Below are 26198 nucleotides of genomic sequence, written 5' to 3'. Positions count from 1 at the left end.
ACATGAAAACATTTTTAACCTTGAATTTCCTTCTGTTTTTCAAACCGAAACGGTCATCGACATCGACCAATCTTTGATAAGCTGCCCCTCGTTTTAAAATTTTGGAAGAAGTAATTTATGCCACCGAAGTTTTCCAACTAGAGTACAAAGCCGTAAGTTTCAAAATTACCATTGACTCTCTTCTCTTTCGTCGTGTTCTTCATTTTTTGACAGGTCCAATTTTGGTCTACGCTCAGCACAGGCACACTGATCTTGTGTGCCCATGCTCACTCTCAAATAAAAACAAATTTTCTACTCATCATTCTCCTTTCTCTCTCTTGATTACCAGTAAAATTCTTGTCACTTGCATCTGTCGACCAAAAAATGCCATGCAGATAGTATTCATTATCGCAATGGTTCAGATCTTCGAACTCAACTTTTCCTCGACAGTAATGCTGCTGTGAAATGTCCCATTATTCTTTACTAAAGTGAAATTACTTTCTTGCATCCATTTGCTATTAATAGAGGTTGGATTCGTTGCGCAAAGAATACCCGTTACCGCTTTAAATGTTTGTTTTTATTTAAGTGAATGCCCAATTTCTCTGCACAGCTGACCTACTCTCTCGGCAAATCTTTCTTAATATCCCTAGCAAAATAGTCATAGGTTGTCTATGGTCTTTGCCTGTATCATTGAGCTTTAATTCTGGTCCTCATTTCTTACATTATCTTCCAGTTATCTGCGGTTTGTAATTTCAACTGAAGTCAAATCCTCTCGTGGTCGATATTTAAGTATCTATTGTGCCATCTGAATCATGTACCAAGTCGAACTCGGGAAAGAAAAGAAGAGACATATGTCACATCAACCTGAATGCATCTATCATCAGTTGGCTTATCTGTTACTACTTAAATTTATGCTGAATGGTACTGTTCTCTGATGTGACATATGTCTCTTCTTTTATTTCCCCAGTTCTACTTATCTCCAAGAAAGAAATAGACTTTTTCCATAACATCTCATCAAGTGTCGCTGAAATTATCCTTATTCTCTATTCAGCCCCTAATCTGCGAGTTCATCTCTCACTTCTCATCAAGTTAGGTTTTTGTTTCATGAGTGCTTCTTTTTTATCCGAACCTCAGCGAATTGAAATGGACTATTTTATCATTTATCCTGATTCACTGGCATGGTCCAGCCTGTTTCTTGCATTTCAGTGAAATGATCAGATCTATCACCTGTCTCCTGAGGTGGGTTGCGAGTGCTTACATGCAATCCTAGCCTTAGCTGAAATGCAGAGGACCGAATGCATTGCATTCCATGGATCAAAGAAAAACTCAAAAATATGCAGTGTGTCTGTGCAGTGAGAAAAAGCCAGAAACCATCCAGATTGTTGGCTCAACAGTAGTGCTGTACAGCATTCTCCAATAAAAGTCAATGTCATGAAAAGTTCTTCGTCTACTCTACTTCTTTCTTGACACTGACATGGCTAAGTTTATGAGGCCCATAAAGTCCAACAGTTAGAACATCATGTATAGCAGGAATGAAAATTTTACCAACACCAAATTGTAGTATTAATAACCCCTCCATTTTTTAATCTACCTACTAAAAGAAAAAATCAAACTTCTCAAGAAGTAAAAGTAAGAAAGAAAAATAATTCAATCAATCCTATTCTTTCTTCCTTTCAGACTCTTGTGGAAAACCATAGCATTCCATCGTGCTGGGAAAAAGGATCTAATAATGGATGTTTCTAATAAGTGCTCCCGTAACCCAGGTAACTCCTATTATATGTTGTTTTCATTATAATAAGTTTTATCTAAGTCAAGGAAGGCTCTACTACAGCATTAGTCTTCTTTGTTCATAGTTCTCATTACCTTAAAATCCAGTATTTGCTTGTATATAAAATTTACAGAGATGCACCAAGCCAAGTACTTGACAGTTTAGGAATTATATTTCTTCCCTTGAAAAATTGTATGCAGAAGACTTTTACTACATAGATGATTTTAAGGGTGTACCTAGATTTTTGTTTAATGGACTAAATCCAACTTTCAAACAGAAATTGTTTTTCGAAAGAAGACTTCAAAAAGAAGTCTCAGCCTCATTGTTTCTACTATACTGCTGCCTCATGAGATTATTGCAGCACAAACACATTGTGGTCTATAAATAATTTTATTATGAAGACTCCATCACAGATTCTCTTCATGAAGCGCAATAAAATCTGTCACAGTTGGACCCAAATGGATGCGTGTTTAATAGAAAGGAACCAAGCCACATCAGCTACTGCCAAATTTAACTGAGCAATCTAATTTTTTACAAGAGAATGTTTGTTCGAGTCCCTTTGAAAATTTTAAGAAATTTGCTTGGTAATATGCAGAAAATTAACTGAAATTTGCACAAAAAACCGCACAACGGTTTTCTTGTAAAAAATTACATTGCCCGATTGAATTTGGCAATAGCTGATGTGATTTGATTCCTTTCTGCTTAATGTGGTCCAGTAAGCTTTCTCTGAGTCGAACTGCATTGGGTCCAGATTGTTAGTTCCTCTTAGAGGATTTTTTGTTCTTATGAAAAATTGGACAAATCCCTAAAAGAGTTTGATTCAGAGGAAGTTAACTGTATTGCTTTTATCTAAGACTGAGCCACACAAGTCAGTCACTGCGCATGTTTTTGAGATGCACTCCCCTGCCCGACCATCACTCGGCCCCAACCAGTTTGATGTAAAATTGGTTCCCCCATAAGAAAGGCATTGCATTTAAACTTCCCTCTGCCAAGGTCTCAAACCTTGTCTACAGAAATGACTGACCTGAGTCTTACTTTCATTAATAACGAATAGTAAGATGTGGGAGTGACCTTTAGTTCATGTTCAAGAATAATTTATCTTCTCTACTCTCAGAGCCGCCTTGCATAACTATCTTCACTTACCTAAAATCCAATCTCAGGGAGCAATATGTCTTTTGATTAACATACACTTGAAAAAAACATGAGAACTTCGTATCTTCTAGAGTTTTAAAAAAAATATGCCTATCTATCATGCAATTTTTTAGTTAAAGTTGGACGAAAACACAGTTAAGAAACAGGGAGAGAAATAATTTTCTCTTGTTTGGAACTGCAGGTTACTCAGTTATTAAGAACAACACGGAATGTTGGCATGACGTAAATACCAAGACGGTTCATTTGAAAACTTCTTAGATTGCTATACTTTTCTCCCCGTGTTTTAGAACTTTTATTTTGAAGTTAGACGTTCTAGTTTTTACTATTGAACGAATGATTATACTTTTATTAAATCTACAAATTAGAAGTATGCAATTACATTTTCTGTACAAACTTTAGTTTGTTTTCCATAATCTCCATATTCTTACCTTGCTATGAGAATGTAACTAAGTTTCATAAATTATCTAATAAGTAGTCTGACATGCGAAGACTAACTCTGATTATTTTTAATATGAGACCTTACTTAAAACAATTTTAGATGTCAGTTTTAAATTTTCTGTCTTTTTGTCGTGTTTTTCAGAGGAAGATACCCCGTTAATTGATCTGGAAAAACCTGCTATTGAAAAAGTTGATAAGAATCCACCATTGATCCCTGCACCAAGCACCATGGTTAATCCAGACAACAATCCCTTTGATGCTGTCGCTGAGCTTACAAAGCAAGACCCATTTGAAATGGTTTTGCAAAAAGCATTCAGTGAAGATAAGTCAACAAACACCAACATCGAAGTCCGCTATGATCTTGTATCTTTAGATGATTCTGATGAAAATAACTCTACCACCAATGGCGTAACTCCAAAATATAGCAAAACCTCAAATCTAGTCCCATCAAATGTTAATAGTGGCAATGATTCAAAAAATGATTCTTTTTACTCACCAATTATGCCGCAAAACCAATTGCAAGTTACTTGCTATTCCAAGAACAACGGCAATTCTCTTGAAGGCTCCGACGATTTAAGTTCAAAGAAATCCAGCACAAGTATAAATATCTCAGCTCTGTCATCGTTGCATTGTATTTCAGCAAATTCCAACAACGAGTGTGAAAACTCTGTATTCCTAGGCGATTCCTTAAGCTCTGATCAGAATATCAAAGAGTTTGTCGCTGCTCGAATACAGAACGTTATCAAGAAAACACTGAATAAATCCTTCTCAGGCTTTGATCAAAAGAAGGATCTCACAACAAAAGGTAGAAGCACTGCAAAGTCTGTGTCTACCGTTGATGGTTGGTGCTCTCCTGATAGAAATGAAACAAGAGCTGTCTCAGATTATTCAAGTAAATCATATGGTTCAATGAATCAAGGTTTCTTAAAAACAACTGCAAGTTTAACTTCAGATAATACTTTCAATGAAATTTCGGAAACAGCCGCTGATGATTTGAAAGCACCTAGTCTCTCTGAAAAATACAAGGTATGTCACCTCTGAATGTTCATTTTTCTTGTATGTGTCCATTTTTGGTATTTTGAAGTGTATCAATGGCATAAGTCCGCAATCACATATCTCGTTTGCGGTGTCGAAAAATTTCAGCCTCTATGTTATTTTTTGAAGGAGAACAAATTAATATCGTTCCTTGAAGTTTATGCAGAATTTTCTCTGCACGGAGAAGAAAAATCCTGGCAGTTCTAAAGAATTGCTGTTAGGTAGTTTTCTGTTTAAAAAATAAATTATGACAGGAAGTCTGCGACGTCGCTAACCAAGTTATGTGATTGCCGACTTACACTATCAATATCAAATATTGGGTAGGTAAAGCTTTCAAAATGTAAAGTTCAATGTGAATGAAAATGTAATTTTGACAAGTTCCGACAGAGGATTAAATTAACAAAAAAAAAAAAGAAGAAAATACGTATCTTCCAGGAAATTAGATTTTTCCTCTGCGAAGATGTGATAAAAAAAAGAATACAAAACAATCTGAAGACCTTTCCTAGTTTACCTCATTCTCATCATGGTTCCCCCATTTTACGGTCACATGTTAGAGAAGTTATTGTACTTTTGAGGATTTACTACCCATTAGTACATCAGTGATTGAAAGAAAATTGGAGATGTATCTTCAAATTAATCCTAATTTTCTTAAAAATTTTCCAGGTCAACAGTTCCCTATTCCGGTCTCCACCTGTAGAAATCCTGCGCGAGGCAACAAGATTAAGTCGATCATTTTCAGTTGGGTCAACAGACTATGCAAATTTATTAGGTAAGTTTTCAGGAAGTACTTAAAAAGTTGGGATACTTTTATTTTTCAGTTTTTCATTTAATCAAATTTTTGCTGAGGAAATCTCTTTTCAGGTCACTGAAAAATGCAACTAGTCCAGTCATATGGGGCCTTTATGCGGTTTTAAGAGCGGAACTTTTTTTCTCACCTGATTTCTCATCCATAGAGGGTCCTTAACGAGAATCCAAATTTGCGACATCGAAAAATTATGGGAACCCCCCAAAAACCCCAAAATCGCAAAAAAACGGCCAAAAATCGGCGATTTTCTCTCGTTTTTCGGCTAATATCGCTAAAATCGCTGGTTTTTTGAGTAAGTACGTAAGGACTAATCTGAAAGTAGATAAAATTACGGACATTTTCACCCGGTCCGAAATTTTTCTGATGAAAAATATGCCTACTAAAAGGTTGCCAAAAAAAATCCCAAAATGTTCAAAATTTCACTTTTTTAAGGTTTTTTGCTTGTAATTTTTTTCCAGCAATTTTAGGAGGTAAGTGTATACGTCCAAATGAAAGTACATCCAAAATGCTACAATTTCATGTATCAGACTTATCCCTAGGGCGTAACGAGACGGCTCCGCGGCGTTGCCAAAGTTGCGATCTCCAAGGGCATTTTCCGCGGCGGTGCATTTCACGCAACCGCTCCACTCTCCCACCGGTCCAAGTGAGAAAACACGGGGTTTGGGGCCGTATCTCCTGCTACTACTGCCGTACTAAGAAGAGCGCCGTATGAGCCATCAGATGTTGTCAAATTTCCCTCAATAAAAAGCAAAATTTATTCGGAAAATTTTGAATAATATTCTTCAAATTTTTCAGGAAGTTTGGTCCACAATTTGATTTTGAAAATTTCATGGAGAAATATGAATAACTTTTCTCAACAATACGTGTTTTATTCGTGGAAATTTGGCAACTCTCGAATTGTTATAAATGGCGTTTTTCCTTAGCACAGCAGAATAGCCCACCTCCCTTCCCCATCATGGGCGCTTCCCGTACACCCGAGGCTGTTTAATTTACTTGCAGAAGATGCACGATCTCGAAAATATAATGGACCCTGTAGAATACGAAAATTTTACTAAAGGAGGCAAATTTACAGTTCGGCGCACTGATAAATTCTGGAGTGCGGTTTGGTCCGATATGCTGATTGAGCAGTCGCTTATGAAAAGTATGAAAACTAGTGGTGGACTCACTCGTGGCAGAGGATTTAGCGAAAGTACACTTGCAACGTGGATCATGGGAATGGTATCTTTACATAATGTTTGTGATAGCGTTGAGAAGTTTTGCGGCGTGAATTTTGAAACATCTGAACAGCATGTGCAGCTACGGAGTTCGCGGATAAAGCGTGATAATAAGGATACGCAGGTGCTCAAAGATTGGTTTGATCAGCATTCTCCGTTTCCAGAGCTGAAAGATCTTATGTGTATAGACTCTGGCATAATAGCTGATGAACATATTGATTGTCATAAGGCTGAGGAACTAGGTATTAGCGGGCTATTAAAAATTGTTGATATAGACTTCGAATCGCTGAAATTTCAGCGGAAAAAATCGCTGCAAGCCCTTAAGTTGCCTTAAAACATCAATCGAAGTTGATGGTGACGTCATTCCTATTGATCCACTATTAATATTGAGTAGAATGTGCATTGCCAAAAAATCGGACGATGAACTGAAAAGCTTTCTGTCCTTTGAACTTGCACCGTTTCCTCTTTCCCTGTTTACCGAAGCGGGGATGAGGAAAACCCAAAAGTCATCTCTTTATGGAAAGATTACACCTTGCTCTGCTGTTATAATGGAAAAAAATGCAACGTTCGTTGTTGATGGTGGGTTCTTGCTGCACCGTTGTGTATGGCCTAGAAATAGCACCTTCTTATCTATTTGCAAGAGCTATGTCAAGTACGTTAAAGCGCATTATTCCGCTGATTCTATGGTCATTTTTGATGGATATCCTGAAAATGCAATCGAGCGAAACACGAAACATGTAGAAAGGATGCAAAGAGAACGAAAAAAAATGTCCTTAGACATACTTTTCAATGAAAGTATGGTACCAACCGTGTCTCAAGAAAAGTTTTTAGCCAATAGTAAAAATAAAAATCGATTAATTAGGATGATGAAAAATCATCTCGAAGCGGAAGGTATTCAAGTTTTGCAAGCAGTGGAAGATGCAGACACCTTGATCGTGAATAAAGCAATTGAAAAGGCGTTGGTGACTGAAAATTCGGTGTTCATTGTCGGTGAAGACATAGATCTCTTTGTCCTCTTGGCATTCCACTCCAAAAATATTCAAAACGTTTTTTTTATGAAGCCAGGCAAAGGGAAAATGCCTCGAAAAGTGTATAACAGAGACAGTATTGGCAATGAAACTATCGCCGACAACATTCTTTTCCTACACGCTTTCAGCGGCTGCGACACGAACTGCGCCCTTTTTGGAAAAGGCAAAAACAAATTTCTGACTTTATTAACAAAAAATCCAAGCTTTACATCATTCATAAAAATATTTAACGACGCAAACGCTACAGCTGAAAGCGTTTCCAACGCCGGTCATAAGTTTATGCTTTATTTGTATGGTTACACCGGATCTGAAGAGATATCTATCAATGAGCTGAGGTACAAATGCTTCATAAAAACAGCATTCAGAAGCAAACAAAATCTTGCGGCTTTGCCACCAACAGAACAGGCTCTGAAACAACATTCATTGCGAACATACCATCAAGTTCAAATGTGGAGAGGTGTAAATTTGAACGCTTGTGATTGGGGTTGGAAACTTAGCAAACACGGACTCCTACCAATCACAACATTACAACCTCCTGCTCCTGAAGAAATTCTAAAATGATTTCCTGCAAATGCAAGAAAGGATGTCAGGCAGCTTGTACCTGCAGAAAAAGTGCCTGCCATGTACAATAATATGTGCCAACTGCCGTGACTCGTGCACAAACATTCCTGATGACGTAATCATCGCAGATGGAGAAGAGCAAGAAGAAGACGCGGACGACCCGGACATTGTCCCATTTTCCGAAGATGAAACTGAAATTACAGAATCAGAGGAGAATATCGAGCCAGTGAATCTAGCCGCTATGGAATTTGAACCAGCTCTATTAGAACCATCTGAACATGAGATCGACATTACCGAGGAAGCGAGCCCATCAAATGTTAAAAGACCAAAATTACGGCGGTAAAAGATCTTCAGTATTAAATGCATTAAACAGCAAATATGACTTTAAAATTTAATCCGATACACTTGTATTTAACCATGTATAAGGTTTTTCATTAATTAAATATCCCCCCCCCAAAAAAAAAACTAATAAAAATTAAAAAAAAATTAAAAAACCCAAAAAAACCCCAAAAAAAAACTTTTTAAACACGCCCAGAAACGTAAAACATGTACTTAAACTACACCGTTTCTGCGCCAGTCCTAAGCCTGGATAAAGTGTGAAGGACAAGTTTTCATTCGAAGGCAGGGGAGAGGTATACAAATAAGAAGGCGTCCATGAGGTAGAAAGGGGGTCTATTATAGCAGGAGATGCGGCCCCGAACCCCGTGTTTTCTCACTTGGACCGGTGGGAGAGTGGAGCGGTTGCGTGAAATGCACCGCCGCGGAAAATGCCCTTGGAGATCGCAACTTTGGCAACGCCGCGGAGCCGTCTCGTTACGCCCTAGGGATAAGTCTGATACATGAAATTGTAGCATTTTGGATGTACTTTCATTTGGACGTATACACTTACCTCCTAAAATTGCTGGAAAAAAATTACAAGCAAAAAACCTTAAAAAAGTGAAATTTTGAACATTTTGGGATTTTTTTTGGCAACCTTTTAGTAGGCATATTTTTCATCAGAAAAATTTCGGACCGGGTGGAAAATGTCCGTAATTTTATCTACTTTCAGATTAGTCCTTACGTACTTACTCAAAAAACCAGCGATTTTAGCGATATTAGCCGAAAAACGAGAGAAAATCGCCGATTTTTGGCCGTTTTTTGCGATTTTGGGGTTTTGGGGGGGTTCCCATAATTTTTCGATGTCGCAAATTTGGATTCTCGTTAAGGACCCTCTATGGATGAGAAATCAGGTGAGAAAAAAAGTTCCGCTCTTAAAACCGCATAGGGGTCATTATTATCCTCAAATGACTGGACTAAACCCTGTTTCAGAAGAAAAAATATTGCCCCAAATATCTCTTGACATTACAATTACAAAGAGAATTGACTGCTGTGTATACTTTCATCCGCATATATTAATTTATTTTACGGTTGCAACTGTAACAAGAGATTTTTGAAGCCCAACCATGCTCTCAATATCATTGCTGTCTGAACTGAATATTCTTTCTGTTGTTTCTGGAGAAAATCATCAGTTCTGAATCAATAGGCTGCTCCATCTTATAGTATTCACAGTGGTTGAAACCTAAGATCATCGCATCCTATGTAATTATTAGCCAGGGCTGGCCGGAACACATACACTCAGCGACTGCCAAGCTTAAAAGAAAAGGGTATTTTGCGTTGTTTCAGATTTTGCCCAAAGTGGTGCCCCCTTTCGGTGGTTGTCTAGGCTTGACTCACCTTCAGTCAAACGTCTCATTAGCCTTAGACCAATAAAAAAATTTATTTTCATTACTGCAACCTTTTTTCAATCTTTTTTTTCTTTTCCAGTTAAAAACAATTGTTTTGAGCTATTCTAAGCTTGGAAATCCGTTTTCTCCCAAAATCCTTGCCTGCATCACTTGGTATTAAATCGATTCCTGAACCATGCAATAGCCTCATTGTGATATTCGAATTTTTGGCATAATCATTTTTTTTTTTTTTTTTTTTTTTTTTAAAAAGAAATTTTATTTAAATATATCGTAACTACTACAAGTGTTTCTTGTATCTATCTACGTGGCTTAAAACTAAAACTTAACAAACTGCATTAATTTATATGTTAACGTTAGATAATACTATGATTATCTAAAAGAACAGGAATTGTAAATTCTCTGCCTTCTTTCTTAAATGTATTATAACATAAAGGTTTTTAGTTTAATGGTTTTGCATTCTTCCTTTCACCCTCATTCACACTCCATTCACACTCTCACTCATACCTTACAGACTACTTAAATCTTGATGGGAGTTCAAAGGTCTCCCACCTTTTTAACCTTTTCACAGGTATTGTACTATCTAAAAGGTTTAAAGCCTCTACATTGATATGCTTTTCAATACGACATTCATATCTCTTCGTTGTCTCAGCAATTACTTGTCTAACCGTGGGTACCTCTAATTCTCTCCTTATGTCTTCGTTCCTTACGAACCATGGTACTCCAATAATTTCTCGTAGAACCTTCGACTGGAATCTTTCTACCTTATTTATATTAGATTTGCTTGCACAACCCCATAGTTGTGAAGCATACTGCCATATAGGTTTTAATATTTGATTATACAGCAAAATTTTGTTTTTCTTTGACAATTTTGATCTTTTGCCTAACAACCAATACATTTTTTTATACTTTTTATTTCAATTCTTTCACCTTGATTCTGATGTGATCTTTAAAAGTAAGTCTAGAGTCTAAATAAACTCCTAAATATCTAGCGCTTGTAACGTAAGGAACTTGTTCATCTTCTATGAGAACTGGTAATTGTGGTATTTTCCTATTTGTAAAAACAGTATGAGCAGATTTACATGCGTTGAGCGTGGCGCCATTGTCAGAAACCCACTCAACCATTTCATCGATAGCTTTTTGTAATCTATGATTAGAGATAAATATGTCTTTGTCTCTTTCTGCTAAGGCAGTATCATCTGCAAAAGTGCCGATAAAGCCCCTCTTCGGTTTTGGGATGTCGCTAGTGAAGATATTGTATAAATATGGGCCCAGGCATGATCCTTGCGGTACTCCTGCCTTTATTCTTCTATATGTTGAATAACAATTATTAAATCTAACTCTAAATTTTCTGTTCTCCAGGTAAGATTTGATTAGCTTATAATGATTAAATGGTAAAAAAATTCGTATTTTGAAGAGAAGACCCAGATGCCAGACTTTATCAAAAGCTGCTGAAATATCTAAAAAAATCATCGAACATACTTCTTTATTTTCCAATGTTCTCTCTATAAGACTCACAACTCTGTGCACTTGTTCTATGGTAGAATGTGACGCCCTGAAACCGAATTGGTGATTTGGTATTATCTTTCTTTCTTCTAAAATTGGCAATAGTCTTTTTAAGTAAGCCCTTTCAAATAGTTTACTTACCACTGATAATAATGAAATCGGCCTGTAGGAATCTACCTTTTCCATGGGTTTATTTGGTTTCGGGATAACAATTACTTCCGCAGTCTTCCAGGATTCTGGCACATATCCTGTTGTAATAATTGCATTAAAAATTTCGGCTAGTTTGGCAATCACTCTCATTGGGAGCTGTTTTAGAATCTCACCAGTGATCCCATCAGCGCCCGGGGCTTTTTTTAATTTAACTTTATATTTAATTAGATCAAATAATTCTGTTTTTGTAATTTTAGGAACTTCCAAATTGTCTCGCTCTTCTATTTCTAGCAATTTGTCAGCAAGATCGCATTCGTCCTTAAGACTTTTCCTAGGAGTGAATATACTTTCCAAATGATCAGCGAAAACTTTAGCTTTCCCTTCATCGTCTTTTACTTTAACATTATGTTTATCTAATATGGGCGGTGAATAAAAAATCTGATTTTTAAGGTACTTTGTCGCCTTCCAGAGGGAATAATCAGTAGGGGCCGTAGGTGTTAAGTGTTTCAGAAAATTTTCAGTTTCTTTATTTTTAAAAAACCAGCTCATTTTTGAGACCTCTCTATTTAGTCTATTTAATTTATTTTTTAGTGCATTAGTTCTTTCTTTCATCCATAATTTCCTAACCTTCCTGGCCTCGCTAATTATTTCCAGAAGTTCATGAGGAACTTTAGGGGCTAATTTCGTTCGTCTAACAATTGGAGTATTTCTTTTTGCTGCTGTAATGATCTGCTCAGTGATAAGTGCGACTTCGTCTTCAATTTGCTGTTGTGTATCTATAGGATTTTTTAACGTAACAATTGAATTTAGTTCTTCTCTAAATGCTTTCCAATCCGTTTTTTTATTTGTTATTGAAGTGGTTACCTCTTTTAAAATAGCTGAATTATACATGTCCATATTAATGGGAGAGTGATCAGAGTCTAATTCCTTAGTTATATCGGTTTCACCACAATCTATTGAGTTCATAGCAATATTTTTAACTACAAAAAAATCTATTACATCTGGTTTTTTTGTTGGGTCAGTCGGCCAATGTGTGGGACTCCCAAAAGAGACATAGTCTCCATTAATGCTTCTTACTGCAGAATTCAACGCTCTTCCTCTTGTTAGGGTGGTTCTAGAACCCCATCTTATATGTTTAGCATTCCAGTCCCCGCCAGCAATGAATCTGTTCCCCAGAGTTTTTAGGAATTCCGAAAAATCATTATGTTTAATCTTAGGTCCAGGAGGACAATAAATGGAAGCAATTGTTATATCCCCTACTTCTGTTTTCATAGTAACTGCTATCGATTGAATCGCTTCAGATTTAGTTTCATTGCATATAAAGTATTGAAATTCTTTTCTGACCATGATAGCGACTCCCCCGCGAGCATTATCAGAAGGGTGATTAACCCAGTGGACATTAAATTCACGCTTCTTAAAGTGACTAGTGTCGGAAAAGTGAGTCTCTGACAACAAAACCACATCAATTTGGTAAAAATCTATGTAATTTGATAATTTTAGTTTCCTCTCTGCCGTCAGTCCGTTAGCATTCCATGCTACAATTCTAATCTTATCAAATTTAATTGTTTCAATACAATTTAAATTAGACTCAACGTAAGTGGGGATTTTATCCCTGTCAAAGTGACTACCAGGAATTCTTTTGAAACTATTCGAAGGAGGTCCTGGCCTTCTGCTATGAGGCACCCTATGTGCCATCGTTGCCAAGAAGTATTCCCTCTAGAGCATCAAGCCTAGAAAGAATTTGAGCATTAATAGTTGCTTGTTCGTTTAAGAAATTAAGTATTTTCTCCATCAGACTCTCGGAATTTTCTTTATCGTTGGATTTACCATCACTAGCCATTCTAGCAAAAGATACATTTTTGCTGACTGGTCTCTGACTTAATTTATTTCCTGAATTTTCTTTACCACTATTTTTTTGTTTTTTCTTGTTTAAATCTGCCAGCCTACGTTCTTTGAAAAACTTAGCGATCTCGCAACCGGAATAATTTGCTGTGTGATTTTGACCACAGTTCACACATTTTGGACTATCCACTTTCTTCTCAGCGCATAAGAAACTCAAATGAGGTCCACTACATTTAACACACTTAGGATCTTTATGACAAAATGCTTGAGTATGCAAAAACCCCTGGCAACGGTGGCACTGAGGAATCCTTGCCGGATTGTGCTTAACATTTTTTATTTCTACTTTCTGATGTGCTATAAATTTAATTTCAAAGATTTTCTTAGTATCATCTTTGTTATCGAATATGATTTGATGTAATGGAAGACCTTTCCTCTTCCCATTTTCGTCTTTTTTGCTTAGCAAATTAACAACTTTAACAATATTAAAACCTTTGGATGTAAGATCCTCTGTAATTTCATCTAGATCAGTGGTAGAATGCATCCCCTTAGCTACAAAAACCTTTGGACGAAGATGTTTGTCTGAAAATGTGTACCATTTAGCATTATGTTTTTCAAGGTTTTCTCTAACTTATCTATAAGTTTCGTGGTCTGCAGTATTAATTTTCCAGACGTTGCCAACTAATGCTGTTAATTTATACTTATCAGAATCGATGTTTTCAACAAATTTTTTAACCTCGCTGATTGATTTTAATTGGGTAACCTTAAATGGAGGAGGAACTAGCTTCTTGCTCACCTCATTTTCCTTTTTATTTTCAGTATTTTTAGTACCTTTGTTTTTATCTTTATCATTAGAGCTATTGAACGAACCATTGGTGTTTTTACTAGATGTGGCGACTTTCTCGGCACCTCCTCTGCTTCCGGACCGCGCTGTATCCGCTTTCCTTCCTTTCTTAGCCTGAGTTGTTTGTGGGGATGAGTCACTTCCTTCGTTTCTCTTCCTCTTCTGCTTGCAAAGTATCCAGTCAGTTTCTTCTTCCACGATTTGATCTTCTGGGTCTTCATCGTCCATTGGATCATCCTCGTTGTTTTCTCCATCATTGCTAAGAATTGCGTACTTCCCTGAGTAGGTTGCTTGAGGCTGGGGGATTTCTCTCCGAGTTTCAGAATGTCTTTGCTCCTTTTTTTCAAGCGCGAGCAATCTATTTTGAAGGTCATCAATTATTTTTTTTTGTTCTTCTTTTTTTTCTTCCTCTTTTTTAACGATGTTAACAAGTCCTTCAATCGTGCTTTTAAGGCCTTGCACCTGATTTATGGCTTTCGTATCATTGTGAGTGATGGAAATACCCTCTTTGATCACCACCTCAGCCTTTTCCAATATTTCCTTGACTGAAATTTCAGGGTGAGTCTGATTCGATGTTTCAACTGATACTGGTGTGGCTATATCATCTGTTTTATCATCGGTATTCGTCCTCGTGGTTGTCCCCTGGGGCGATCTTGAAAGGAGCGAACTCTTCTCAAACGGATTTTTATCCGTCATATTTTTCACTCTTGCTGGACTCGATTTCAGGAAGTCAAGTTTTCCTCTGATGTAGCATTTTTGACAGCCGATGAACTGATCGTCTCTCCAAAAACAATACACACCATGTTTACACTTGTGTGGCAACAGCGACATAGAAGTTTCGGCCGTAACCGCACTTTGTTTACGTTATCTCGCGGTCGCTGCGCGCCGCGATGCCCGGGCCGCGAGCCGAACCAAAAGCTTTACCGTCTCACGAGCGCTCTACAAAACACGTCTGCACAGTTCGAAAGATCAACACCGAATCCGCATAATCATATACAAAAAAAATCTGAATTGTCAATGTGAATTGAATTTTACAACACAAAATATGTCGCAGCACAAACTGTAGGAAAGGCTCTTTAACAGTGTGCATTGGGTCCAGATTGTTAGTTCCTCTTAGAGGATTTTTTGTTCTTATGAAAAATTGGACAAATCCCTAAAAGAGTTTGATTCAGAGGAAGTTAACTGTATTGCTTTTATCTAAGACTGAGCCACACAAGTCAGTCACTGCGCATGTTTTTGAGATGCACTCCCCTGCCCGACCATCACTCGGCCCCAACCAGTTTGATGTAAAATTGGTTCCCCCATAAGAAAGGCATTGCATTTAAACTTCCCTCTGCCAAGGTCTCAAACCTTGTCTACAGAAATGACTGACCTGAGTCTTACTTTCATTAATAACGAATAGTAAGATGTGGGAGTGACCTTTAGTTCATGTTCAAGAATAATTTATCTTCTCTACTCTCAGAGCCGCCTTGCATAACTATCTTCACTTACCTAAAATCCAATCTCAGGGAGCAATATGTCTTTTGATTAACATACACTTGAAAAAAACATGAGAACTTCGTATCTTCTAGAGTTTTAAAAAAAATATGCCTATCTATCATGCAATTTTTTAGTTAAAGTTGGACGAAAACACAGTTAAGAAACAGGGAGAGAAATAATTTTCTCTTGTTTGGAACTGCAGGTTACTCAGTTATTAAGAACAACACGGAATGTTGGCATGACGTAAATACCAAGACGGTTCATTTGAAAACTTCTTAGATTGCTATACTTTTCTCCCCGTGTTTTAGAACTTTTATTTTGAAGTTAGACGTTCTAGTTTTTACTATTGAACGAATGATTATACTTTTATTAAATCTACAAATTAGAAGTATGCAATTACATTTTCTGTACAAACTTTAGTTTGTTTTCCATAATCTCCATATTCTTACCTTGCTATGAGAATGTAACTAAGTTTCATAAATTATCTAATAAGTAGTCTGACATGCGAAGACTAACTCTGATTATTTTTAATATGAGACCTTACTTAAAACAATTTTAGATGTCAGTTTTAAATTTTCTGTCTTTTTGTCGTGTTTTTCAGAGGAAGATACCCCGTTAATTGATCTGGAAAAACCTGCTATTGAAAAAGTTGATAAGAATCCACCATTGATCCCTGCACCAAGCACCATGGTTAATCCAGACAACAATCCCTTTGATGCTGTCGCTGAGCTTACAAAGCAAGACCCATTTGAAATGGTTTTGCAAAAAGCATTCAGTGAAGATAAGTCAACAAACACCAACATCGAAGTCCGCTATGATCTTGTATCTTTAGATGATTCTGATGAAAATAACTCTACCACCAATGGCGTAACTCCAAAATATAGCAAAACCTCAAATCTAGTCCCATCAAATGTTAATAGTGGCAATGATTCAAAAAATGATTCTTTTTACTCACCAATTATGCCGCAAAACCAATTGCAAGTTACTTGCTATTCCAAGAACAACGGCAATTCTCTTGAAGGCTCCGACGATTTAAGTTCAAAGAAATCCAGCACAAGTATAAATATCTCAGCTCTGTCATCGTTGCATTGTATTTCAGCAAATTCCAACAACGAGTGTGAAAACTCTGTATTCCTAGGCGATTCCTTAAGCTCTGATCAGAATATCAAAGAGTTTGTCGCTGCTCGAATACAGAACGTTATCAAGAAAACACTGAATAAATCCTTCTCAGGCTTTGATCAAAAGAAGGATCTCACAACAAAAGGTAGAAGCACTGCAAAGTCTGTGTCTACCGTTGATGGTTGGTGCTCTCCTGATAGAAATGAAACAAGAGCTGTCTCAGATTATTCAAGTAAATCATATGGTTCAATGAATCAAGGTTTCTTAAAAACAACTGCAAGTTTAACTTCAGATAATACTTTCAATGAAATTTCGGAAACAGCCGCTGATGATTTGAAAGCACCTAGTCTCTCTGAAAAATACAAGGTATGTCACCTCTGAATGTTCATTTTTCTTGTATGTGTCCATTTTTGGTATTTTGAAGTGTATCAATGGCATAAGTCCGCAATCACATATCTCGTTTGCGGTGTCGAAAAATTTCAGCCTCTATGTTATTTTTTGAAGGAGAACAAATTAATATCGTTCCTTGAAGTTTATGCAGAATTTTCTCTGCACGGAGAAGAAAAATCCTGGCAGTTCTAAAGAATTGCTGTTAGGTAGTTTTCTGTTTAAAAAATAAATTATGACAGGAAGTCTGCGACGTCGCTAACCAAGTTATGTGATTGCCGACTTACACCATCAATATCAAATATTGGGTAGGTAAAGCTTTCAAAATGTAAAGTTCAATGTGAATGAAAATGTAATTTTGACAAGTTCCGACAGAGGATTAAATTAACAAAAAAAAAAAAAGAAGAAAATACGTATCTTCCAGGAAATTAGATTTTTCCTCTGCGAAGATGTGATAAAAAAAAGAATACAAAACAATCTGAAGACCTTTCCTAGTTTACCTCATTCTCATCATGGTTCCCCCATTTTACGGTCACATGTTAGAGAAGTTATTGTACTTTTGAGGATTTACTACCCATTAGTACATCAGTGATTGAAAGAAAATTGGAGATGTATCTTCAAATTAATCCTAATTTTCTTAAAAATTTTCCAGGTCAACAGTTCCCTATTCCGGTCTCCACCTGTAGAAATCCTGCGCGAGGCAACAAGATTAAGTCGATCATTTTCAGTTGGGTCAACAGACTATGCAAATTTATTAGGTAAGTTTTCAGGAAGTACTTAAAAAGTTGGGATACTTTTATTTTTCAGTTTTTCATTTAATCAAATTTTTGCTGAGGAAATCTCTTTTCAGGTCACTGAAAAATGCAACCCTGTTTCAGAAGAAAAAATATTGCCCCAAATATCTCTTGACATTACAATTACAAAGAGAATTGACTGCTGTGTATACTTTCATCCGCATATATTAATTTATTTTACGGTTGCAACTGTAACAAGAGATTTTGAAGCCCAACCATGCTCTCAATATCATTGCTGTCTGAACTGAATATTCTTTCTGTTGTTTCTGGAGAAAATCATCAGTTCTGAATCAATAGGCTGCTCCATCTTATAGTATTCACAGTGGTTGAAACCTAAGATCATCGCATCCTATGTAATTATTAGCCAGGGCTGGCCGGAACACATACACTCAGCGACTGCCAAGCTTAAAAGAAAAGGGTATTTTGCGTTGTTTCAGATTTTGCCCAAAGTGGTGCCCCCTTTCGGTGGTTGTCTAGGCTTGACTCACCTTCAGTCAAACGTCTCATTAGCCTTAGACCAATAAAAAAATTTATTTTCATTACTGCAACCTTTTTTCAATCTTTTTTTTCTTTCCAGTTAAAAACAATTGTTTTGAGCTATTCTAAGCTTGGAAATCCGTTTCTCTCCAAAATCCTTGCCTGCATCACTTGGTATTAAATCGATTCCTGAACCATGCAATAGCCTCATTGTGATATTCGAATTTTTGGCATAATCATATACAAAAAAATCTGAATTGTCAATGTGAATTGAATTTTACAACACAAAATATGTCGCAGCACAAACTGTAGGAAAGGCTCTTATTAACAGTGTGCATCGCACATTTCGAAGTCCCTCAAAATCTATCTAGGTCTTCTCTCTTTTTGAAAATGCTCGGTTTTATTTTCTTATTTTATGTATTTCTGACGGCAGATAACAATGAGGATCTTTTGTCAATCAAACCAAAATGGGAAACACTAGATTCTGATTCTGATGGAGACGGCTCTGATGACAGTTTCAAAAGCCTAAGACTGAATATTCGCCCGGCCAGCATATCCACTCCACCACAAAGAATGTTGGATTCCGAGTCGCTCCAGAAATATAAGAAAAGATTAAGTCTTCTTTCCTCTGCAGAGCCAACTCCAGAAAAGGTACTTTTTCATCAACTTTCCTTTATCTTAACTTATTATTTATTGTATATTCATTAACATGCCACTCATGAGGGGTAAATAAAAGAATAGATAACTCGACAAGGTACAAATTTAAGCATTCCTTTACATATTCTCTCCTCAAATTTCAACCCAGAAAACGATTCATGCAGCAAAAAATTACTGACATTAACTTCTGACCAAGATAGTAACATTTTTATTTAGCACTAGTCACGAAAAATTTGAATTTTCCACCCACAAGGAAAACCAGCGTTTATGTTAATCAATTCCTGTGCTGTAATGGTTTTGGCACGCTTCTCAATTGAGCAGTGTTGCCTATCCTGCCCTGTGCTTTTGGCAGCGTTAATAGCGTGCAACAGCTATGCCGAAGTGTGGAGACTGAGGTTGCCCTATTTTCATAATGACAGAGATGGTGACAGTTATGCTTAATGTGCGAATTAAACCAAGTAGAATATGTGTGGGAAGTTTAATATCATACTGCTTTAATGCGTACCTTGTGCCAAGGTCCAATCAAAAGTAAGTTATGGAAATTTCAGTAATTCTTGCTTTTATAAAAAACATCTTCCATCTGTTAAACAAGGTGGCTAGCGACCAAGAAAATCGGAAAAAGTCAAGGAATTTTTTGTGGAGCTGGGCTCCATGTAAAAATTGGGTTCACAGCGGGCCAGCCGATCGTTTTTTTAGCAACGTTTTGACCACATTAATTAAGTACCCTTTTGTTATCATAAAAAAGTCAGGGAATTTCATGAGAAAAAGTGAGGGAATGATAAAATAAAATTTCTAAATTACAAGGACAAAAATGAAGAGCTGATTGTGAATCAATGTATCTTTTGAAGTTTTTGGCCATATTTGGCTGCAAAAAATTCCTTCTTGTCAACCTATTAAATTGATTTTTGTAGAAATATTTTTAATTAATTACCGTTTGAAGAGGAAGTTCTTACATATGTCAAAAACGTTAGAAATACTGGAAGAGCAACCTCCATGCATTCTATTTGATCCAGTGGCGTGGCGTGCTTTGCGATTTATCGATCGATACGCCATTCAAACCTATGAAAAAAGATCGATTATCAGGGTGTTCGCAGCGAACACCCTAGGAATCGATTCTTTACCATAGCTTCAAATGGCGAGATATCGATAATCGATCATTCACGCCACGCCACTGATTTGATCCCATACATTTTTAACTATTTTAACCTGCAACAATTTTTACTGATTCCAGGAAACACATGTAAAGCAGCGTAGCCGCAGTGCTGATCGTGCAATTTCTGACTCAGCATTGAAGCAGCTATCTACCAAATTACTTAATATTAATCTGCAACCAGCCTTGCCCATCTCTAAGTTGGAGGATGCGAAATTGCGGCCGAAGAATCCAGAACCAGAAAAAATAAGGCGTGGACCGATGAAAGCTCTGGTTCCTTTGAAGAATATGCTAAGGGGGAAAGGTATTGTCTAAATTTCGAACATTACTAAAGCAGCTTTAATAGTAGATCCTGAATCAGCCAGCCCAATTCTCCAGAATTTTTTGCATAAGAGATGGATATTGGTGAGAGCCAAAATCTGCCCCCACTCAGAATTTCACAGTTTTTTTTGTATTCCGCAGTTACCTATGTCTATCATCTAAAAATATTGTAGCCTTGGTAAAACTTATTTCTTTAAGTCTTATATTGGACGCCCAAAGTCTGAATTCCAGGAAAAGGTGTTTTTTTTTCAGTTCTCTACCCCAGATTTCATGTTAAGCTCAAAAGTGACATGTGATGTGCTTTTAATGTAATACGGGGATCCACTTAAGATATAATAACTCAAATATTTCTGAAAATTTATGGTCAACTGTAATAAGTAAAAAAATTCTGAGACTGTTGTGGCGCTCGTTTTTGAGAGCTGGTTTGACGGACAGATTGATAAAGAAACAGCAATGTTAAACGTGAGTGATGAATTGTCGATATATCCCCACTTGAACTGGTGGCAAAGAATCAATTATTAAGGTGTTCGTTGCAAACACCCTGTCTATCAATCCTCTCTCTTAGGTTTAAATGGCAGAACAGTCGATATATTGCAAAGCACGCCACGCCTCTGAGAAACAGTAAATTTAAACTAACAAAAATGTTTTTTTTCAACATGGGCCAGAAGGTGGAAATTGGCCATTTTCTAGTATTCTAGTTCTTTAATGATCCTTAATAACTAATCCTAAATAAATCACTGGGGGAAGAAACCATGGTAGTATTACCACGGTGGATTATGTCAACCCAGTGTTTTTGAAAAAACAATATCCGTATCATATTGGACTTAAAAGCTAGGCGTTACATGCTCGTTTTTTTTGCTGATCCAAGCTTAAACACTCAAAACATGATACTGTAACTAGCGCAACTGACCTATTGGTTAACATCATATTTTTCAAAAGACATCAATGAAAGCTTAGGTTTAAAATAGTTTTGTCTGGTTTTCTAACTTTAGATTCCAATTTTTTTGAGGACAATGCAATAGGTCTTCCAATTCCTTTTCAAATCTTCCGCAGTTTTTCAACTACTAGTCTGCTTTTAGGTGGCTCTTTTAAAAATTGGAATAGTTTGTATCTTCAAAACTCTGATAATATTCGAACATAGTGAATATTATGTAAAGAAATATACTAACTGATTATTATTATTTTTTTTTTTTTTTTTTTGCAACAGATAATAGTTCAACGAAGGCGAACTCACCTACTCAGAAAGCTTCAACTGCTAAGAAGTCATCAATAAAACCAGCTGCGTCTTCCACGCCGAAACGCAATAGAAAACCTCTGGCAGAGAATAATGCGCAGAATTCACCTACAACTAGGTAAGTTATTTCATGTTTCATAACAGAAGAAGAGTAATCGATGAATAATCAGACAAGAAGCTTTTTAAGGGGGATGACAATTGGGCACACAAAGACAGGTATAAGCTGAAGCACACGTCTGCATGTTTCATCTTCAAGATGTTATTCAAAAAATGACTCGTACCAAGGGAAGTTGAAAAATCCAACTCCTGATGTTGACAAAAGCATTTATAATTATCTCAAGTCATATAGCAAAAGTACTGATATAGTCATTGGTTTAATTTGTGTTCCATACCATTATTTCCAAATGTACTTGCTAAAATCTCGCTCAGGAGTTGATTTCGAATCTTCCCATGGTGTAAATCATTCTCCAAGTCATTTGAAATGGAAACTCTCAACAAGGTGCTTTAGTGCTTACTGTAGTGATACTACGTATCCTTAAAAAAAATATCTTATACGTCTCACATTATAATAACCTCCTTGCAAAAATTGTGAATATTGGCTTTTCTTTTTCTTTCACAGCAAACACAACCGCAGCCCGTTGAAGCATAGACGGAGCAACTCTTATCAATTCAAGAATTCTACTCCAGAGAACAAAGCCTCTCAAAGGTCATCCTCAGCATCTAGAGCTATCGGTGGCATTAAACCACCCACGCCGGTAAGAGACCTGATAAAATCACTCTAATTCACCGACAGTCGCTCTGTACCACCGAATCGGCCGATACAAAAACGTGCCATTTTCATTGCAATCTCTCAGAATTTTTCTAGTTTTATCTTTGTTTTACACCTCCCATGGTATAAATTCAATTGTATCAAGGCTGGGTTTGGGGCAAGATTAAGTGTTGATTTGCTTTAATAATGGTCCGGGGCAGATGAAATGTTTTCACTCTTGATATTTTTGAAGAATTATGCAACTAATGATATAAGTAAGAATTGCATTTACATATCCCAGGAGCATAATCGCAGGAGAAAGAAAACCTTGTAGGTTGTTTTTAAGTTGAATGGCATTTTCAATGGCTTCTGCATCAGGGTTTCCAGGGACCTGGAAAATCAGGGTATTTACACAGCATAAGCCAGGAAATTATCAAGCATCGTTTAGCTGAAGTCAGTGTAATTTAAAGAAGAAAAAAAATCGAAGCAGAAGTTTAGGTCAAAGGTCAGGGAATCTGAATACCTAGCAGAGAAATTATGGAAACTCTGTGCATGCCACCAATTGCAGCTTGCCAACTGAGTGGATTCGCTCTATTAATATCGTCTACACTCCTATCTAGCCATTACATTCATTTCTTAACAACATATTATGTACCTTGGTCACATCCAAACATATGACTGATGTCAATTTTAATTAATTGGATTTTGCATCTGTAGAAGTACTCTTTAATGAACAGCATCAAATGAACTACTTTTTTACAACCAAGAATTACAATTTCCGGCTCATCTATTAAAACACTTAGGTCATAAGTAAACTAATGGTACACACGTTGTTTCTAAACTGAGCCAGAAATTGATGTTCCTAATTGCAAAATTTAGTCCAAATTTTCCATTTGAATCATGATGATAAACTTTTTTTACAATGTTAAAAAACTCTCAGCCTTCATTTCCATGCCTCTTGCAAATCAATGTCCCGTTTTTGCTTTTGTATTCAGATCAGTAAATTACCTGGGCTCATTCAAGGATCCCCCAAAAGAACGAGAGAGGAATGCGGTTTCTCGCCCAAAAGCAGGATTGTAAGTTATTGTTATTATCATTTTTTTTTTCTCTCATTCCTATAATTTTTTTTGCTTGTTTTTTAAGCTAATTTCCTCTGTTAAATTTTTTTATTGACATTTTACAAAGCCATTTGCAAATCAATATTTTCTGCTGCATGTATTTGGTGTTGCCACTGTTATTGTTCTTCTGTTAATAGTTTTTTCTTTGCAATTGAATTGCATTTGAAAAGATGAGAATTCAACTCAACTTTTCTACTCAACTTTGTGTAAATTGATGTTTATCAAGCGTATATTGAAAGGAGGAGAAAAGGGAGGGATAAGGTCTCAAGCTTCATCACCGAAAGGACATAAAGTACATTTTTTCAGCTCTAATTGCCCATTTTCTTTTTTTTCCAGGCCACTCCTACATTTAAAGGAAGACTTAGCCTCTGTTCAGGAAAAGAAAATGTCAACCATGTCTAAGCTGCAAGGAGGCAAGTTCTTTTTTTTACCATTTGAAATTTTGGGACATTTTTTTTTTAACCAAAATGAATCAACTAGATTGCTTTGTAATATCTCAATTCTCCGGTTGTTATTTTTAAATTTTTTGGCTGTTTTAGGATTGTATTAGTTTTTAATTTTTAGCTCTTATGCCAGGGGCCATGAGTGCCCTTTTTTCTGAGGAAAATAATTTTGTGGTTACTTACGTTTTATATAACTTTTTTATTGTCATGTTCTTATTTTTTAAACTACATTTTAGCATGCTAGAAAAGTTTTTACTGTACTAAATTGCTCAATTAACACTGAAAAATTACAAGGGTCCAGAAACTTTCTTACCTTTGTCTTTATGAAATAAGCTATCAGATTTTTCAGGAGTGCACTGAAAACAAGCTTCACAACTCTCTTCACATAAATAATTGCAGCACGGTTCCTTTACACCAGGTAATTCTTGGGCGCTTAAAAACTTCACACATCTGAAATAAAGCACTAAGCAATTTTTCACATAACTTTATGCTGTTAGGAATTTCCTTCCCACTATGTCTTGGGATGTAGAAAGACCCTGGCCTTACCATTTTTTTAATAGATATTCCCCTTTTTAATGCCCTTTTTATCCAAAATTTTCCAAGAGTTGTCCTTTTTGTTCAATTACCCCCTTTCTCTCCTCAGTGAAGAATTTCCGATGCCCCCTGGGCCTCTTATCAAAATTTTGTGTAAAGCACGCATTTTATTGCTTTTGCCTTCACATTTTTCTCACTGTTGGGTGGTCACTAGGTCGAAGAAGTTTCGGATCCTTGAAAAATTACATCTACTGTTTGATTTTGATAGAAATACTAGAATTGCACAAAGCAGCTTTTGTTGGACCATAAATTGTGCAGTTTGAAAAGTCGTCGTGCAAAAATGGCTTGTATATTTTTCATTGTTCTTAAGTAGCATTCAAAATCTTTTCGAGTAACTGGAAATGAACAGCACAATTCTTTAAAAAATGTCTCAAGAATAGATGATTAGGATGTTGTTTTTTGTGGTTCTACATTGTTTTTAATTATTTAAGGTTTGATTAAAGTTCGCATGCCACTTTGTGTATTTCCTCGTGAAAATACACGTATGTCCAATCAAAAAACACCATATTTTATATTTTAAGGTGTGCACATTCAATTTTAAAGACTGGACTTTATCTCTCGAAACGTAGGTAATTAATTTCTTCTGATGAATTATTGACTTGAAAAGTCTTCCTAGTTCTATTTTTGCGTGTTCATATTATTTTGTTGAATTAAAGTGAAATATGTGAAAATCAAGGGACATGATTCCCAAAATTGTATATGTAAACACATTCCATAAATGTCTCATGAATACATAGAAGTATGAGATATACATATCATCCCTTTTCTGTTGAACATTTCAACCTTGTGAAAGAAGACTGAAATTGATAATTATGAATGTATGTTGGAAGGTACGCCTCAGGCTGTGTTTTAGCGTTAATAAATTTATCCCGTACACAAGTGCTCATGTATTAAATTATTTTTTCCCTTCTATAAGTTTCCTTCAACCGAACATCAAAAACTATTTTTGGGGAAGATATGGGAGGTAGTGGTCAGTTGGAGTTTTGTACGAAATAATAATATAATAGAAGTAAGCAGAACCAAAAATTATGCATGTCTAGAAAATCATCATAAAAACTTGTCCTCAGTAAGTAATGATGACTTTCTGTATTGAGAAAAGTTTTGCAAGACAAGTGCGAACAGAGTTCGTTTCTGTAGAAGATTACTGTTTGGATTCATAGTATTCAAAACTGTGTTAACGTATGAAATCTCAAGATCTTACCAAATTTTTCAGGAAAAAAGTGGGATTTCTCAAAAAAAAAAGTGACCCCCCAATATGTAAAGTAACAATTTGAAACTTTGAACATAACTCTCAAATCCCACGTGCCATTCACACTGACTGTCTCTTCCACATTCTTATTTTGCCTTTTTTGGCATAAATTTCGCTGTATTTTGAATAATTTTTTTAAAATTCAGAAACTTCTAGTGGCATATTTCGTCATGTTACTAGAAGATGCAAAAAATGGCCACTAATCTTAACTGGACATTTCCTCCTGAATTTCCTCTATAAAAAGCAGAACAATTGAATGCGCAGCTCTTGGGTCAAAATTTCAAGACTCACCACCTTAATTTGAAACTTCCTTCGAGGTTTTGTACGAGCATCGAAATCCTAAACAAATGCTCAAAACAATGATTTCACGGGAGTCCTGAGGAGTAAC

The 26198-nt window shown here is 36.3% G+C and overlaps 1 protein-coding gene across 1 annotated transcript; it reads left to right on the top strand.

Moving 5' to 3' along the window:
- The first annotated feature begins 8 nt into the window (after nt 1–8).
- Nucleotides 9–25440, top strand: LOC109032465 (uncharacterized). The gene is made up of 12 exons (XM_072297029.1): nt 9–152; nt 1657–1742; nt 3480–4363; nt 5036–5141; nt 16121–17004; nt 17678–17783; nt 18730–18947; nt 20185–20407; nt 21632–21776; nt 22278–22413; nt 23402–23482; nt 23861–25440. The coding sequence occupies exons 2-12, from the start codon at nt 1709–1711 to the stop codon at nt 23924–23926; spliced, it is 2883 nt and encodes a 960-aa protein (XP_072153130.1). The 5' UTR covers nt 9–152; nt 1657–1708; the 3' UTR covers nt 23927–25440.
- The last annotated feature ends 758 nt before the right edge of the window (nt 25441–26198 follow it).

The sequence above is a fragment of the Bemisia tabaci genome, chromosome 2 (assembly GCF_918797505.1).
Source record: "Bemisia tabaci chromosome 2, PGI_BMITA_v3".
Lineage (NCBI taxonomy): Eukaryota > Metazoa > Arthropoda > Insecta > Hemiptera > Aleyrodidae > Bemisia > Bemisia tabaci.
The sequence above is the reverse complement of the archived record's forward strand: the minus strand, read 5'-3'. Positions and strand labels throughout refer to the sequence as shown.